Raw genomic sequence first — 19,430 nt, 5'->3', positions numbered from 1 at the left:
AACCGCGTGAAAATTGGTTGATCCATTCAAAAGTTATTGCGGTTTGAAAATTCCAAAAATAGTGTTCTATGAAACTTCTATTAGACTTTTGAGCTGGGAGAGCTCAAATGTATAGAAATATTATTTCTTTGAACTCAGCGAGCTCAAAATATCATATAAATTATATTTTGAGCTCGAAAATCTCAAAAATGTCATAAGTACAATTTTAAGCGCCCAGGAATAGAATTAGCGGGAAGTTGCAGGGATGGCCTTTAGGGTGAACCGTTTTTCTAACTTTTTTTTTCAATTTCGTAAGTAAAATTTTTGTAAAAAATTACCTGCCAAAAATTAAACTCTAAAAATTTTTCATTCAAGCTGATTTTTGTTAAGCAGTGTGATTTTGTTTAAAAATATTACTGTATAAATAATTAAGAGTAAATTTTTTCTATATGAATTTCTTTTCACGTTTAATAAATCTTCCATTGCTATATTTATCAATAATGAAAAAAAAAAAAAAAACAGCGCTTGAATAAAAATAAATTTTCGCAATATTTATTAAACAGCATATAAAAATGTTTATCAATATTTTATTACTTTTTAATCAATAAATAATAATTACTTAATAAAATGAATTATTTTGAAAAATGTAATACGTATACATGCGTAGGTATATTATATGCCTTTTGAATTCGAGACATGAGTGAACCTTGAAGACGAAGGACTTTATTATTTTGTTTTTATTTTAAAAACATTATCCGCTTTCAATCGTATAGAAGAGAGGAGAGCCTTCGGCTTCTCTCTATACGATGTTTCTTCTTCCTTTTCTCTTTATCCTACTCGTAACTTCAACTTACTTCAGTCTTTTATTCTTTTTTTAACTGATCTCGATCTGGATCTATGTACCACTCGCACCATAACAAGTTACACAGGAACTCAAGGTCCAGGTGAATGAACGCGGTCGTTAACAACATACTTTTTTTATTATTCCCCTTTATCTTTTTATACTCAATTAAATCCTCTATAAACCCTATTTACTGACTAAATTACATTATATTGTTTGTCAACAAACAAAAAATAATATTTACAGTTAATGGTTTTGTCCATGAAATCATTAACAATATTTATATATTTTATATTTTCCACTAATTTTTCAATTTTATCACTTTTATCAATTTTTTTTTGGTCATTACTTGCGAATAGAGTCCACAATATTTCAACCCATAAAAATGATATTTAATTACTTTTTTAAACAATCTCGTGATTTTTTTATTCAAGTTAATCGTAAGTAAATTAATTTTAAAAAAAATTTCAACCATGCGATTGAAACAATTTTTTTTAAATTATAAAAAAAAATCACAAACTGAAATTTTAATAATTATTATCGTAAAGCCGAAACATGCATTTATTTATCCTAATAATTTCGGGCCTATAGTACAGCCATTAGTAAGGTTGTATGTCGTACATAATTTAATAAAAAATTTTAGATAAATATCACATTATAATATCACTGTAAATATATAAACTCTGCCATAAAATTTTTCTGTAAAATATTATTAAAAAGAAAAAAATGATTCGAAAATTTCTATTTTAATACCAAAAATAGAGTGGACTCCTTTTCTAAACAAATACCGATAATTTATTTCCTATTTTACTTGAAATATCATTTCAATTTTAATCGAAAATAAAAAAAAAACAAATTGACATCACATGATCAAAAGAGTTCAATGACGTTTACAACCAAGGAAAAATGCTTGCTTCCGGTTTCAGTAAGAACAGCGAAACAAAAAAGCTCCTTCAATTTTTTCCTTTAAAGGGATGATCACTAGCTTCAGGTCATATAGGTGATACGTGGTGTATCCAAAGAAATAAATCAATGGGGTAATGGCCGTTAGTTGGAGACTCATAGGCCGACAACCTCTCGCGTCCAAAGTATCGGGAAGCAAAAGTACTAGTTTCTGCTTTTCACCCATACCTACACGATACAGATAGGAATTTGCTTGCCACAGATAGGGCTTCCAGGGAGGAATATTTTACATTAAATCCCCTGGTCTCTATTTCTAATGCGCCAAAATTCATTTCACCCACCCACAACAATCTTTAAATTATTTTCTACCCTCCTTAATCCACCGCCTGACCAATAACGAATTTATTATTAATTATTAATTCGCCTTAGAGCTTTAAAGAAAATTGCGAAGAAGATCCTGAAATGTATTAAAATAATCCGGCCCTGTTGCAAGGATCGTCATGCAACTACAAGTACTGCTACCATGGTATTGGACGAGTTGACTTTTTATCGAGCACTGGCCTGGCTTCTATAAGTAGCTGAGATCACCGAGGATCCTAGCACACAATAACGAAACCACCTCGACATATCTCTACTGAGTTCACTTCCTCTCTGAAAGTATCATCATGATTCAATACGTAAGTGTGAATTTATTTGTTTCTTATCATCAATGCATCAATTAATTATTATATTAATCATCTTCATACTCATTTCTGGTAATTTGGTCTTTGTTTCTTCACCAGATTGTCTTGGCTGTCTTAATCGGATCAGCATGCTCGGCACCAGCAGCGGAACCAAACCCTGCGCCTCATCATGGAACTCATGAAGCTCATGGAATTCAAGCTCATGGAACTCAAGCTCACGAAGCTCCAGCTCACGAATCTCCAGCCCACGAACCAATTGCAATTGAAGCAGTCGAACATGAATTGAATAACGCGCCAATCAGTTCAGCACATGAAGAGCATCCGGGACATCCTGGACACACCGGACACTCTGGACACAGCGAACATGGATCTGGACCCTCTCCAGTACCAGCGGCCAAGCAGCTTTTGATTGCAGAGTACCCACTTTTGAAGACACCAGCTTCAACTGGCAAACTCACTCCAGTTGCTACTTCTTTCGTGGCACCAATTCCACCCCTCACTTATGCGGCAGCTCCTGCTGTGCTTACATCGGTAAGTCTTTATTAAGATTATAGTCCTAGATTTTGAAATTAAATTTGTCCTTTTATTGATGGTTGCTGTGTTTGTGTTTTTTAAAAATAGTATCCCGCTTGGAGTGGACTCGCGGCTATTCCTGCGACCTATTCTATTGAACAACATGGTTATCATATCACTTATTAATCGAACCGTCTGCTAAGTTGTTGCTTTACCAACGTTGAACATTATATCAGAGCAGGAATCCCAAGAAAGTCACTTGAATTGAGTTGGTAAAGTTACAAAGCATTCAATTCATTTTTCCTCTTAGCCAGGAATCGATAATATTGGTTCCTTCTTTACGCATTGCTGTTTCTTTGTCATTTATCATTTATCATTTTTCATGTATTTAAAAAAGTCATGCGCATAAAAAAATACTGATAATAAAAAAAAATAAATAAAAGCTCAATTTTTTAAAAATAATCGTTTTGTTATTTTTGATGGTTTTTATTTTAATATACTTCTATTTAAAATAATTATTTATTAAGAATATTTATAGTAATTAGTATAATTTTAGTGGTAAGAATTAATACTACCCCTAAATTCGAATATTTATTGGTATCTATTTAGTTGTGCTTCCCCAAATTTTTTTAATTCAATCAATAAAAAAATATTGAATGGAAGGTATTAATTTATTTTCGTTTCTGGTATAATTATTAAAAATTATCTAAGAAAAAAAAGATGAATTTGAGCAATGGGATTTTTATCATAAATAATTTAAAAAAATTTTCATCACAACTCAGATGTGAATTATTTAGAATAAGCTTATTTGAAAATCATTATTTGAAGAAATTTAATACCAACATTTCATCGAATTTCGAAGATGTGTTTTTAATGAAAAATTTTCAGGATGATTATTTTTGATTTGAGGGAAAATTTTTAGGAGTTATGTACAGAAAAAAAGTACTTCAATTTTTCGAAGTATTTCCTTACACTAGAATTTTTTAAAACAATTAAAAAGAGAATAGGATGTACAAAAAAAAAAGTATTAAAAATATTGTTGAAGACAAAAGAAACTTGTGTAAATTTTCCGAAAAATTAAAATCGATAATAATCTATACAGTAAAAAATTTTGTGTAAAATCAAACGATTTTTATGTTAAGTACGGTCGACACAGATTTTAGTTATTTTAACACAAAAAATTTTTACAAAGAACGTATTCAACACAGATGCACAATGGTTTTTACTGTGTAAATTCTATGTTTTAATTTTTAACTTTTTTGTTTTATTTAATATCTTGTATTTTAAAGCGATTGATTATTTTTTGAAAAATTTTGAAATCTTAATACAATCAAATAAAATTTTTAGTCAATCCTATTGTGTAATCTCAAAGAACAATTTTTTGAATAAATAAACTTTTTTGAATAATATCTATCAGATTCTAAAATAAAAATTTAATTGTTTTATGATCACGATAATAAATTCTTTCGTTGACTGTTATAAGAATGTTTTTGTTATAAAAATTTTCTTCTCTTAATATATTTCTTTACTAAATAATATTTTTAATTTTCAAGTGCTGAAACATGTTGAATTATGTATTCGAGCTTTTACGAGCGAAAGGTAAATTAGAACTACCATTTACTATTTAGACTCAACAATAATTTAGTTATAAAATAAACAAATAAAATTAACATACTTGTAAATAAAGACATCATTCATATATCTTTAAATATATTATAAATAATAATAAAAGTTTTAAGTTTAAAAAGAGAATACGAAGTTAAATGAAAACATCTTACCTGTAGTTGAGAATAAAATGCGACTAATACTTCAAGGACAATTTAATATTTCCAGCGATTTTTACATAAAAAATTATAAAAAATCGTAGGAGTGGCCTAAATGCATGTATGATTGACAGTAGTTTTAAAATCCAAAAAATTTATTTTCGCATACGTTTATTACATTCAATATATTTAGTTTAGTCGAAGTAAAAAGTTAATTACTTTGTATGCTACTATTTCACAAAATTAGAATTATAGATATTAAAAGCTTATAATGACTGATTACTGTGTTCATCATAATGATAATGACAAGTTTTTCTACTTATCATTATATCGTTATTCTTTCACGTCATGGAGAAATAGACAATATCAATACACAGAAGTCTTATTTACAAAGAGAGGGAAAGTGGAATTGTCCATTAACTTTCTCAACGATGTTAGCACTCTTATCACATGTATCTAAAATAAAATCCGCCTACTGACTATCCATAAAAACAATCCGCCAAAGTAAACATCAACGCAAAATGCTGAAATTATTTCAGCTTAAATTTCTTATTAAAATAAATTAATAAATGATGATATTTATCATTTTTTTTTTATTTTTATGAGAAAATTTGAATTAAAGATTCAATTACTCGTACAATTATTTAAATTAATTTGAACTCACATAAATTAGGTCAAAGTGGTAGTCAGAATCTATAATGTGAATTCCCCAGTTACAACATAGGAAATCCCCCGTTAAGTAACTACAGAAAAGCGTAAGTACATAGTTATAAAATGTAATAATAATCATAACTTACAACCACTGTTTGATGATATTACTTATAAGTAACAAGCATTGTATTCATATATTTAATTCTAAAAAATAAATTTATATTTTTTTTATTCTATGTTACGATATATATTTCTAAGTGTCTTTTTTTATAGTTTGGGTTAACCAAACATCTTCTGAAGCGCTTTCTCCCGGATATATACACCAAAACTCTGAACAAATACATATTGTCGTCACACTACAAAAACATATAATATCATCCAATCATATACTACTAGTATTATTTTTTCCGCCCTTCTTTTCTTAACTACAGCGTAAAGATGCTTGATAAAGAGTACTCTGCATTTCTTCATTTTAAATAGATCCATGTTTTGAATAAAGAAGATTACCTCTGTTTTGTTTTATTTTACTTTTTATTAGTCATGGTTCAGTAATACGATGTCAAGGTTGACGGCGGAGGTGGATCAGAAAGAAAGTCTGCTCTTTTATACCTGACGTTAGGATGTAATTTTGCTGGCGTCCGAAGCGGGCAAATTATTCATTTTGATCCTTTTAAATTTCATGTAATTTCGTATTTTTGTTATGACCCATTGTCTTGTATTATTGTTTTAAAATTATTACTGACTTTTTTAAAACATCATATGAGTCCTTAATTGTCTTGAACAATTTTATTGTGAACAAATAATAATTTTTTTTTTATAAATTATTTTCATAATTGATTTTGATTAATGAATTCTTCATTTATATGAGCCTAAAAAATTCTGTCGGATGATTGTTGTTTTTTTTTTTAATTTTACTTCAAATTTTAATTACTAAACGGAAAAAAGAAAACTCGAAAAATTACAGTATATAATGCAACGGAGCGCTTCGTGATGAAAACTGAAAAAATTACAGTTTCAAATGTAATTATTACAGATTTTATAAGAATTACATTGTTGAATGTAATTTTTACATTGAAAACTCTGAATATTAAATTAAAAAATTGAATTTAGAAAAATGTTATTTCAAACTGTAATTTTTCTAGTTTTGATTACGATGGGACCGATTTTATATTTTATACTTTAATTTTTCGAGTTTTCTTTTTTCCGTGTATCAATTGCTTTAAAGTTTTATGGATTCAAAATAAATTATTTTATTAATCAACACTCTTTACCGTTTAGCTTAGAAATGTCTTAGAAATTAATTTTAAGACAATTCTTTTCAATGTATTCACACAAGTAATTATATTATTTATATACGGATTTTTAGTGTACAGGCGTAATAACGCCCTTTTACACCCTAAGCCATCATTCTGCTTAGTTAACTCTGCCTTATCATTACGGCTGTGGACCGACTTGTGCCTTCTGTACCGCATTTGCCCTGATCCTCACCACTCGGCTATTGGAACAGTAACATGGGAAAACCACAGAGAAAACCCATGTTAGTACAGTCGGAGCTGGGTTAAGTCTACAGTGATTGATAAGAAACTCTTCTTTATCGACCACTGGAGCATTAGGCCCCTCTCCTAGTGTACAGAGATCCCTAGCGCTAGCCAACGCTGACTAGAGTGGTCACCCATTCAAGTTGTTGCTTAAAATGTGTGATCGCCCAAGTCAGACGTGTGCCGCCCGGCTATCTCTGCCACTTCCAGAGGCTGGCAACGTAACGTAACGCACATATTTTTAATTATGATTACTGAAAAATATTGGTGCGTGCTGGGATCGAACCCGGGTCCCACTCTTTCGAATAGCGAGCACCGAGCCGACCAGGCCATTGCCAACCTCCACACAAGTAATTATAATTTAATTTCCAGATTTAGTTAAAAGTTTTTTTCTGTGAAAAAAATTTCCTACTAATTTAAAACATTATGGAAGACTTTTTCGTACTGTTGTGAAACACAAAATAAATTAAAAAATTTTTTTACAAAAAATTAAGAGAATTGCAAAAAATCGTTAGTATAAAAGTTTTAAAGTTTTGAATTGATGAGATGTTACAACCTCTTCAATATAAGGTTCAATAAAATCTCAAATTTTTTAAAATTTTGAGCTCAAAGTAAAAAAATCAACTCAAAAAAATTTGAAAAAATCTATCAAAAAATAGTGTGAAAATTAACGAACATAAAATTTTTTAAATGTAATATGATCTTGTAAAAGGACGTTAAATTTATTCTCTAATAGTGACCCTGTTATTGACTATTGCTGTTGGGTCTCTATGTAAAGAAATAAATAAATTGATTAATTAAAAATTAAAAAATTCTGAATAAAAAAAAAAGTACTAATGCAAATACAGTGGACTCTCGATAACTCGAACCTTGTTAAGTCGAAATCCTCAGTAACTCGAAAAAAATTTGTATTCCCTTCCGCTGAACTCTTAAATTCAAGATATCTCGAATTATTTAGATTCTGTAACTCGAACTTAGTATTGTTTCCCTTCCAGTATCGATAAAGGATATTTATACTCTATAACTCGAATTTTAAAAGTGAAACTCTATAAGTCGAAGTTAGTAAAATATAAAGACGTTTTTTTCCGAACTGTCCAAGCTTATAGCAATCAAATCTAAATTCCTACAAGAATTTTCAATGTTTCATAAGAAGCATATAAATTCTTATTTGCAATATATATTTTCTCTCTAAGTTATTTTCTTGCAAATCAAGTGTTTTCTTAATTTTTTTGGTCTACTTGCAAATTTTGAACATCTTGTTAAGTCGAAAACTCGTTAACTCGAAGTTTTTATCACTTCCCTTGAAGTTCGAGTTATCGAGAGTCCACTGTACCATGAATATAACACTAATTAGAATATCAGATTCTCAAATGCGTCAACAAAACTTACATCACCTGTTATGTTAAATTAAAGTTTTGAGAAACATATTTGTTTTAACGCATATTAACAGCACTTTAACATTTTAATTTTTTTTTTTTAATTTATATAAATTATTTTAGATAAAACGTATAAGGGTAGATATATAATATATATTATGTATGTAAGTATGTTATATAAACGTCTAAGAATCAGAGGCTAAAAGGAATACCAAAAATTCAAACGAAAGCGAAAAAAGAAATGCTTTGTGAATAATGTTTCACTTAGAAGTCTATCGAACCCGTTATGGATAGAAATAAAAAAAATATTAATCTCTTTTCGTTTAAAAAATAGTACATTTATCTTGTCCTGAATACTCCAGAATTTTATAAAAATTTTAGTATTCTACGAAAATTAACGACAAATATTTTTATTCAAAAACTTTTTAGACTGATAAAAAAATTGAATTTGATTCAAAATAAAAGATATTTAAACTCAAGAAAATTATCTTGAATAATTAAAAGAAAAAAAAATATTTTGTTTAAGTAGTTGTTACTGAGATGAAGATTTTTTTTCTTTGCTCAAAACAAAGATGATCTTCAAGATGACTTTCTCAGATCAAAATTTTTTCTCTTTAATCAGGTTACATGCGTTAATACCCCCGGACAAAATATCCCGGCGACAAAATATCACTGCAGTCAAATATTAATAAACAAAATATCACAAGAATTATTTATGAAACGATCAAATCGAACAAATTCAATATTTTATAAAATAAAAATTATTGTCTGCTATAAATATTATTTTATAGTCCGCTATAACACACAAAATAAACAATGTTATGAAATATATACAGAATAAATATTTCTTTTTAACATGTTTGCATTTATTAATTTCAGTACATCAAAATTTATAATTAGAAAAAAAATTTTACTACTCACAAACATTTTTGTTTAGTACTATAATCATTTACGTCAACAATTTAATTTGTCAACAAACAATATAATAATTATCACAAAATAAATTAATTATAGCTATGTCAATAAGATTAATGTCTGGTCATAAAGCACATATTATAGAATTAACACATTAACAGAATATAAATATATAAAGATTAATCGCTACACTATTTTTTTAGATATTAATTTAACATCGAAGTGTCTAAATTCTTAAAAAAATAAAAAAATTCGTCAACAATAATTTGAAAATTAATCGCAGCATTATAACACAAACGCGGGTAATTATGTTTCACATTTTTAACATGGTTTTTGTGTGTGGTTACTCAGTAATAGACCATTACAAACGCGGGTAATCGTGTTTCGCCCTTTTAACATGGTTTTTGTGTATGTTTATTCGAAATTAGACCAACACAAATGCGGATAGTCGTTTCGCCCTTTTAACATGGTTTTTGTGTGTGTTTGTCTAACAATAGGCCAACACATATTTAGTCTCGAGGATATTTTGTCTGGAAATATTTTGTCCGAGGATATTTTATCGCGAAGATATTTTGTCGCGGGAATATTTTGTCTGGGGATATTTTGTCGGAGATATCTTTTCGGGGATATTTTGTCCGGAGATATTAACGCGTGTCACCCTTTAATCAAGTTAATTTTTCTATTAGTATATTTCTAGCCTTAATCAGTTTTAAAGGTCAATCATTACCATTTTTTTCTTTAAAATATTTACTTTTCAATATTGATTCTTAAACTTGATTATAAGTTTCCAAATATGACAATTATGTTCGATTTATGAAAGGATAATTAAAATAGTTGAGAAAATAATTCTTTGTTTTATCAAATAAAGTCGTTTAAATTAAAAATTAATATTTTTAAATGGTTAATGATTTTATAAACAAATGAGAAAAAAACTTTGTTTATGCGATTTTTCAAAGATATGATTGTCATACTTCAACTTTTAACCATTCTATAACTCTGTTAGTTTTAAAAATAGCAAAAAAACTAAGTGATCAATTTTACCTAAAATTTGGTTCTCTACAGCTTTTATTCGATATTTATCATTCCCGCTCTTATCCCTTTTTCAAAATTAAAAAAAAAAAAAACATTTTATTTTTTTTTCATTCTTTCTTGGGGGTTGAAAAAAAAATGACATCCATATGTCGTTTCTAGATACTTCATAGTAACTAAGGTCAAAAAGTTGGAACTGCTGATCAACTTTTTGATTTAATTAAACGTTAATTCTTTAACCGTACTTCTTACATAGAAGCATTCTATAAGACATTTAAAAAAACGACTCTAAAATACTATTAGACTTCTGTTTGACAAATTGAGCTGTCGAAAGTGTTTGTCGTCAATTTTAAATTCATGATAAATTATATGGTTGTCGTATGATATAATAGATGAAACATTTTTTACAAAGTGATCTATTACCATATCAAAGAGTACAAAATACCCTCAACACATTTAATTAATTCCGACAAAAGTTTTTTCATATAATTTAAATATGGAAAAAAAACCCACTATAATTTTTGGCAACTTTTAACTGATTCAATTCTCTAACGCCGAAGGGCTTGAAGCGGTGAATTATGATTATTTAATATTGCAACAGTTTCTCGATGAAAACATTACAAGACCATTGACCTTACCCAAATCATATATGTTTGCGATGCAACCAATTTCAGCAATCATTGTCTTTATCAATGATACCGTAACTGGTAAAAAATATAAGCCCTCATTAAGCATGAAACCTAATAATTACCTAGCTCGTCAATGCTATTATGTTTGTCAACAAGCTCTGCTCATTATTTTGTTTATTTTTTTTTATACAAACTCGTACTTTCAATAATACTATCCGGCCTTTCTAGTGACGCACGAAACTTTTCTTTGAACGAAAGAACTCAGCCAGAATAATTCATACATTATGAACGAGAACCAGGATCTAACGTTACATAATTTTTTTCTCGACCAAAAAAATTTGTTGCATAACTTCATTCACTGAAAATCCCCGCGATTTATAATAATTAGTTGTTCAGTCCTTGATGGTTCTTTGACGTCATTGAAGGTTCACTTGACTTTTTACCTTTTAGTTACATAACGCTTACGTTTAAAAAATTTTAGTGTTGAAAGAGTTTTTTGAGAGCTATGAGATGTCCGAGTTCTCGGAACATGTTCCCAATCTTCTAAAGGACATACATAATAGAATAGAATAAAAAATAATAATTCACTGTTTTGTTCTTTGCTTTTTTCTCTTATTTATCTGTTTCGTTTCATTAATTAATTCAACTTTGCCATTAAAATCTATTACTCAATAGTGGTCGTGCTAATTGTCGGGGAAACCCCGGGCTTGTTCCAGGTTGTTGATCTCACTGTGGCTTTGTGTTGCCAATATTCAATTTAACATTTCTCTTTTGTACTTTTCAGCAATGAAACATACTATTTTCAAAAAAAATAAATAATTTAAAAAAAAATGATAATTTTAATGTTACAAATGTTAAACTTCTTTACGACGTTAAGCTGAGAAGAAATGTTAATATTGATATAAAAAAAGTCAATTAAAGAGTTTTTTTGCAAAAAAAAAATCATCATTATTTATTTCGAATTTTTTTGGTGTTATTTTTTATTTGGCTTTTGATTTTATTTTAAATGATCACTATTTCTAAAGTTACTAAGTAATCATGTTCATTTTTTTAACTTATCAAATTGAATATTTCAGAGAATAAATGTACTAAGTTTAAGCAGAATTTGAAAAATGATAAGCCAGATCCTTGTATTAACATAATTTTAAATTCTTTTGAATAATTTGAAACCTCTATAAATTTACTAGAAATGATAATGAAGTAGAAATTCTGATAATTGTTTAGAAACCGGGTCCAAACTATTTTTGGCAATAAAATATCGAAAAAAAGATTATTGAAAAACATTTTTCAAATTATGCTTAATATCAAAAATACATTCTTAAATTAATTTCAAAGTTTTTAACGTTAGGAAAAATTTTATGTCAAGCCAAAATCTTTAATATAATACGTCCACATGAATCTATAGTTTTTTCAAACATTTTACGTGGCAAAACAATATTAGAAAAAAATTCTTTTTTCGAATAATTTACATTTTTTAATTACTCTATTTTTGATTAACTTAAAAAAAAATATGTAATTGTTCAAAAAAAAATTTTAATATTATTTTAATGGGTTTAAATATTATGAACCCCTACTTCTAAATAATTATCAAAACTTGTTCAAATCAAGTTGAAGTTAATTTCAATTAAATTTGTCATAAATTTTCTAAAAAAAATAAGCCATCTTTTTTCATTCAAAAGTTATTGGCGAATAAGAGCAGAAAAATTGCTTTTTTTGAATTTTTAAAATTATGAATGATCAATTTTTCAAAGAAATTAACCGATTGTTTTCATTTTATGAAGTAATTTCAAAGCCACTAAGTCACCAAGCAATAAATTTTTATGAAATCTATTTAAAAATAGCCGCTGATCATTCATTGGTACTCAATGTACTTAGCAGTCAAAATTTGATCAAACTACTTAATGGATCTGTATGATGACGTCTGAGTCATATAGTACCCCACTTTTTTAACCAACTACGTTTCCTTAGCATCCTGAACCTAAGTATATAAGATTGGTGATTGTCGACAAAAGCTCAGACTTACGAGTGACGAGACCGTGTCCAGGAGAAAGTGTTTAGGGGAGAAAGAGACAAGCCTCTATATAAAGACGATTCTTGTGTTGAAGAGTTTAGTGTTAAAGTGATACAACAAGAGGTAGGTACACTTGACATCATTGTTATAGATTCAATTTTTTAAATTAGATCACAACCAATTAAAAATCAATTTCTTTCTTTTAATCTCATTTTTTGTTTATAAAATTAAGTTTTTTACTTAGAGCCGTTTTTTTGTCTGTCTTTAAATCACAACTTTCACTGGATCAAAACACATTCAAAAATACTTGACTTATTAATCTGAATGATAAATATCGGTCATAAGTCATGAGTAGGTGTAATGTATACATATAGTAAGCAAAACTCGAGACACGCTACTTATTCGTCTTTACCGGTCAAACGACTTTCTCTGACTTCCTCTCACTTTCGTTAATACGTCAGTGGAATATTAATAAATTCTCTTTGTTTGGGATTCACGCATCTAATAAAAATAAAGATGTGCCATAACACTTGATTAAAGTTTCTCAACAACGGATGCCAATTTTAGAGTAAAGTATATCGTAAATTCAATAAAACAATCTGAAAAAAGAAGAAATGTCTAAACTATGATTTGTTATTAATTTAAATAAAATAATAATTATATTGTTATTTACTGTAGTTTCTTCGGTTTGTTAATGTCTCGCGGTAAGATTGTGAAAATAGTATGAGATCATCAGAACCGAAAATACAGAAAAGAAAGTAGTAGATGGAAAGTAATGTATTTCCGGATGATAAAACATCACTTTCGCATTACAAATGTTTTGCATCTTTCTTACAATTATTAGCTGCAAGATACTTATAATGAATATTATCATCATCATCATCATCAAATCGTCAATGTCACTGTTAATGGTAGTAAAAGAAGAAATTTTTATTAATCACCTACATTACTATTTTCTAGGATTAAAATGTGGTTCATCCTCTTAACGGGCTTGCTGGCTCAAGGACTTGCTACTCAAGTGTCTTTCCAATCATCATCATCAGCAGCATCGTCTTCCGAACAGAAGACTGAATGGTCTTGGCAAGAGCCAACAGCAGCTGGAAATTCACCTCAAGACTCTTTTCGTCCTTTGAGTTTTTCATCCGGAGACACTCAGCCAGATCTATTGAGTGACAATACTCAGGATGGCTCAAGTGAATCTGCTTATTCTTCGGTAAAATAATTTTTTTTTTATCTTATCCATATTTAGATTGTTACTGCGAAAGTTGACATTTATAATTTAGCTAAAATTTTTATTAGTCTTTTTTATTTTTTTTCAAGATTTTCACTCGATTCTAAAATAGAGAATCATTTGATAATTTTTTATAAATTTATAACTAATAAATTGTAGCGATAAAAAAATTATTTTTTGTTTTTAAAATAATTATAAAAATTATATAAAAATTTTGGTTTAAAAACTACACTGAATCACTGAGGTATAAATTTAATCAGTTATAGCCCATGCGTAAATCAACTGCGCTTGTCAGTCCAAGTATAAGTTATATTCTCGATTGTTCATATTTATAGTTTTCCATTTTTATTCCTAAAAAATAATAACAAATAAATAAGAAGTATAGAACCGATGATTTTGAGTATTTTTAAAATAAAAATTATGTTCATTATAATTATCAGAAAAAAGCTTCAATCTACGTGCAATTACTGCTTATTATAACCAAAGCTAGAATATAGAAGCCGTTAGGTTAGTTTCATTAAAAAATACATCAGATACAAATTTTATATCACCAGGTAATATAAATTTTAAATTACCTCAGTTGACACTGCAGGTAATAAAATTTTTGCATCACCTGGTGAGATTTTTACACCACTTTTTCTTAATATTCAACAATTTTCAAATTTTGCATTATTTTTCTTCTTTCAGGAAAACGCAGTAGTTGAAAATATTTTGCAATCCAGTCGTCAAGGTCGCAATATCGCAGGATACGATGATTTATACTCAGACCCCGATGTAAAAACAGTTCTTCAAGCAGGCAACGACACGATAGCTCGTGCTTTTATCAAAGACAAACTTTGTTCCTTGGGTTTGATGAATGTAAGTAAAATAAAAATGATACTGAAATGAAAAAACATCTGTCAATTTTTTAGATTTTTACAACTAAATTATCATGAAAAAATTTTTATAAAAAATTTTCACATTTAGAAATTAAAAAAAATTACAAGTGCAAATTTTTTTTTAATATTTTTTTTTATGGTTAATTTTTAATAAAAATGAAAAAAATTGTCAGATGTCTGCTGATTTCAGTATCATAAATAAAAAGCTAATTATAAAAATATTTAAATAATTTACTCACTTTTCAATTAATTTAGTGTGATGACAGTGAAGGAAGACGTCCATTCTACTCACCTCACCGTGATATTCACCCTCAAGAAGTCATATACGCTCAGCCAGTTACCATAAAACCAGTCGGTCGTCCATTACCAGCAATACCTGTGAAGAAACCTTTCGTATACGGGCCTCCAAAGCCCGTACCTATTCCAAGCTTTGGCTCTGGATTACCTGTCTACGGCCCACCAAGTTCCGGACACTACTCTGGACCTCGACCTCCATTTTCTGGACCACCTCCTAGCTTTTCAGGACCCTACCCTGGTTACAAAAAACCCAGCATAAGCTCTGGCCCAAGACCAATCTACGAAGACACTGGTTTGGATGGTGAATATGACTTTGTGCCGGAAAACAATAATGAATTTATTGAGAAGAAACAAGTGATTGTTCAGCCAAGTTCTGGTCTTCAGCAACACGTTCACCACCACTACCATCACACCGATGGAAACAAACCATCTTCAATAGTTGGACCAAGTGCTATTGCTGGCAATGGTTTGACTGGTAATGGTTACGGTTATGGATCAGGTTCATACGGTAACTCTTACAATGACTTTGATGAATACAAAAAAGCATTTAAAATAAAGTCTCCTTCAAGCGGGAATAGCTTGGACCCCGTTGCCGCCTCAGGCAACAGTTATGCTAATCGGTACCCAGTTTATGAAAAACCTAAACGTGATTCTTTCTTTAATGGTAAAGAAGGAGGTAAAGTAGTAAACTCTGGATTCACTGGCAGCCAATTTGGAGCCAGTAATTTTGGAAGCAACAATTTTGGTACCAATAGCTTCGGAGCAGGAAACAATGGATTCAAAAATAATTTAGGAGCGTCTAATGGGCTTAATAACAACTTTGGTACCAACAACTTTGGAGCAGGAAACAATGGATTCAACAATAATTTAGGAGGGTCTAATGGGTTTAATAATAACTTTGGGTCTAACAGTTTTAACAATGGATTCGGATCAAATAATTATGATGACTGTGTTTGTGTTCCTTATGATCAGTGCGCAGCTATTGATCAAGCAGGGCGCAAAGATGACTTGTTCCTTGCTATCGATCCAAGGAATATTGGGAAGAATATCGATGCAGAAACTGAAGATATTGTTGTTACCGATGCTAATGGTACCATGTCAGTTATTCGAGTACCAAAGGAAGTTAATGCTACGGAGCAAGTTCAACACACAAAAGAACAGAAAAATTCAAGTGACAAGAAAGTAGATGACGCGGATAAGAATAAATCTGGTGAAGAAATAAAAAGAAGCAAACGTGAAGCTAAAGCGCAACCTAAAAATGATGATACTCAAGGCGTAAGTTGATTATAATATTTATAATAATTTTAAACTGCTTGGAATGGTATGTCGCTTGTTAAAATAAATTCTTTTAATGGTGAGGGCTGCCAACTAACCCTGAATACCCGGACCTCGAATCGTAATCTTCAATTAAAATGTCGAATGCTTCAATGCTATTATTAATTATTTACTTTTTTTTGTGTATAAAAATCAACAGTGAAATATTTTCTATGTATGTTTCACTTCTTTCTTTCTTCTTAGTAATCCATCTGTAACACTTTTAATTAAAAACAAGACATACAGTTAGGTTTTACAAAAAAAAACTTTGTCGACAAGTTGTTTCAGTCACAGAAATGAGGTCCAGGAGTTCTTTATAAATATAAATAAAATGCTTATCATTTTTTCTTAAAAATAAATTTAAAAAAAAAACAGTCGAACTTGGATCTCTATTTGGCAGTATGACTCTCTTTGCAGCGATTACTTGGTAATATTGACAAATCAAAATTGAATCTGCGGCCGACATGGGGTGTGAGTTTTGGTTTACCACAAGGAGGAAATTATCCCGTCAATTCATATGGCGGCAATCCACTATCCAATCCTTATCCTGGCTATGGTGGTGGTAGTAACGGCCTAGACCTAGGATTGCTGTCTGTCAATCCACTGGTGTCAGTGCAAGTATCCAAGGATGAATACGGCGAAAAAGTTGTCAAACCGTTTGTTAACTTGCACGTAACGCCAAATCATGGATTGGTTAACAAACTTGGCAACATACTGGCGTCCAAAAAAGAAGCGCTGTTTGGAGGTCATGGAGGATACTATCCAGGAGGACAATATCCTGGCGGTCATTATTCCGGTGGCTATGCACCGCAATATTATCCAAGTGGTCCATCGTATTATCATAAACCAACTTTCTTCGAGAAGCCACATTACCAAGAAAGACCACAAAATCATTACCATAACCATTATCATAATCATCAAAATCAAGAACCTTCTTGGTCAGGCAACCATCAAGGGTATGATCATGGACATGGATATAGACCAGGGCATGGATACGGAGGCAGCTACGCAGAGAATCCCGGACATTATGCAGGAAATTATGGAGGCTATCAAGGATATGCTAGAGATAATGAAGATTATGATTTTGCTGACTATAATGCTAACGGTTATTATAGAAATGCTAAAAGTAATATTAGCGCTGATGAGTTTGGACAATCACAAAATAACAATCATGCTCGTAGTGAAGGAAATGTAGCCTTTCGAGACCGAAAGAAGCGAGATCTGGATAATCGGGTTGAGATTAAAGAGGTAAGATCAAGAGGTTCATACGTTCATAAGGCCCTTGGATGAAGACCATTGGAATTAATTACCGTGGAAATTCCATACCGACTCACTGACTGTTGACCAAAAGGAGTATTATATGACTATTGACTTTAATTATTTATTTTCCTCTCTGTTTCTTTTCTTTATTTCTTCTTTCTTTTTTGCACAATAACTTATACTCTTTAATAATATGAGCTCTCTAAATATTGCTCAAATTGTAAATATGTATATAAACTAGCTGTACTACTTTTGTATGCATATTTCACGATATTTTATTTACTTTGCAATCACACTAACAACAGCAGCTGTTTATAAAGCTTTTACCAGATCTCTGAAATGTCGCGACTGCTTCCAATAAATTTTAAATTCAATACGCAACTGACATTTGCAAATTTGATTTAAAAGCAAACGCTGACCTAGTGTACATAAATATTTAGCATTCAATTATTTTTTTTTTATTGATTGCAGTCAATTTTAATATTTTTTTTTTTTCACAGCGTCAATTTGGAAGACCACCAGTTTGTGGACCAAGACACGTTTGTTGCCGAAAGAATCAAATTCGTCCCGGAAATAATCGACCCCAGTATGGTCAATGTGGAGTCAGAAATGGTCAAGGAATCAATGGACGTATAAAGACTCCAGTTTACGTTGACGGAGACTCGGAATTTGGAGAATATCCTTGGCAAGTAGCCATCTTAAAGAAAGATCCTTCTGAGAGTGTTTATGTATGCGGTGGAACTTTAATATCACCAAGACATATTTTAACTGCTGCTCATTGTGTTAAAACTCACCTGGGACATGATCTTCGCGCTCGCTTAGGTGAATGGGACGTTAATCATGATGTTGAATTTTATCCGTACATTGAACGTGATATTGTCAGTATTAATGTTCATCCTGAATTCTATGCTGGTACTTTGTACAACGATATTGCTATTTTGAAACTCGACCACGATGTTGACTTTGAGAAAAATCCTCATATCAGTCCAGCTTGTTTACCAAACCCTCATGATGATTTTACTGGCACAAGGTAGTTTTATCCTTCATTAATTATCTGAAAATTTATATTGATTTATTAATTAATATTTTTCATATCAAAACAATTTTTCTGTCTACACAGATGCTGGACAACAGGTTGGGGCAAAGATGCTTTTGGTGATTTTGGTAAATACCAAAATATTCTGAAAGAAGTCGATGTGCCCATTGTAAGCAATGCAGTTTGCGAAAATCAAATGAAAAGAACTAGACTAGGACCGAGTTTCAACCTTCATTCCGGCTTTATCTGCGCTGGAGGAGAAGAAGGTAAAGATGCCTGCAAAGGTGATGGAGGTGGCCCGATGGTCTGTGAGCGACAAGGGATTTGGCATCTTGCTGGTGTTGTTTCTTGGGGAATCGGTTGTGGACAACCCGGAGTTCCTGGTGTTTATACGCGAGTCTCGCACTACTTAGACTGGATTCGTCAAAACTCTTACTAAGATACTTATTTTATTTGATTTTACTTTGCTTAATTTAAGTTTTTTATTTAGTAAGTCAGTTAATATTATTTATTTAAAAACTAACTGCAACTTGATGTTGTAAAACTTCATTTTTTCATAATTTATAAAAATAAGTTTTCAAAC

The 19,430-nt window shown here is 30.2% G+C and overlaps 2 protein-coding genes across 3 annotated transcripts; both read left to right on the top strand.

Moving 5' to 3' along the window:
• Positions 1 to 2,255: 2,255 nt before the first annotated feature.
• Positions 2,256 to 3,326, top strand: LOC123268839. Its single transcript, XM_044734238.1, has 3 exons — positions 2,256 to 2,400; positions 2,506 to 2,937; positions 3,028 to 3,326. Exons 1-3 carry the CDS (start codon positions 2,389 to 2,391, stop codon positions 3,103 to 3,105), a joined length of 522 nt encoding a protein of 173 aa, XP_044590173.1. The 5' UTR covers positions 2,256 to 2,388; the 3' UTR covers positions 3,106 to 3,326.
• A 9,488-nt stretch (positions 3,327 to 12,814) lies between these two features.
• Positions 12,815 to 19,368, top strand: LOC123268853. 2 transcript variants are annotated; one of them, XM_044734251.1, is made up of 7 exons: positions 12,815 to 12,954; positions 13,792 to 14,044; positions 14,750 to 14,920; positions 15,196 to 16,512; positions 16,969 to 17,799; positions 18,312 to 18,841; positions 18,932 to 19,368. In XM_044734251.1, exons 2-7 carry the CDS (start codon positions 13,799 to 13,801, stop codon positions 19,284 to 19,286), a joined length of 3,450 nt encoding a protein of 1,149 aa, XP_044590186.1. In that variant the 5' UTR covers positions 12,815 to 12,954; positions 13,792 to 13,798; the 3' UTR covers positions 19,287 to 19,368. The 2 variants fall into 2 exon arrangements, with proteins under 2 accessions (XP_044590186.1, XP_044590187.1); XM_044734252.1 differs by lacking the exon at positions 16,969 to 17,799 and having other exon boundaries at positions 18,932 to 19,362.
• Positions 19,369 to 19,430: the final 62 nt, after the last annotated feature.

This window comes from Cotesia glomerata, linkage group LG7 (assembly GCF_020080835.1).
Source record: "Cotesia glomerata isolate CgM1 linkage group LG7, MPM_Cglom_v2.3, whole genome shotgun sequence".
NCBI lineage: Eukaryota > Metazoa > Arthropoda > Insecta > Hymenoptera > Braconidae > Cotesia > Cotesia glomerata.
Note: the sequence above shows the minus strand (reverse complement) of the source record. Positions and strands in the feature narration are given on the sequence as shown.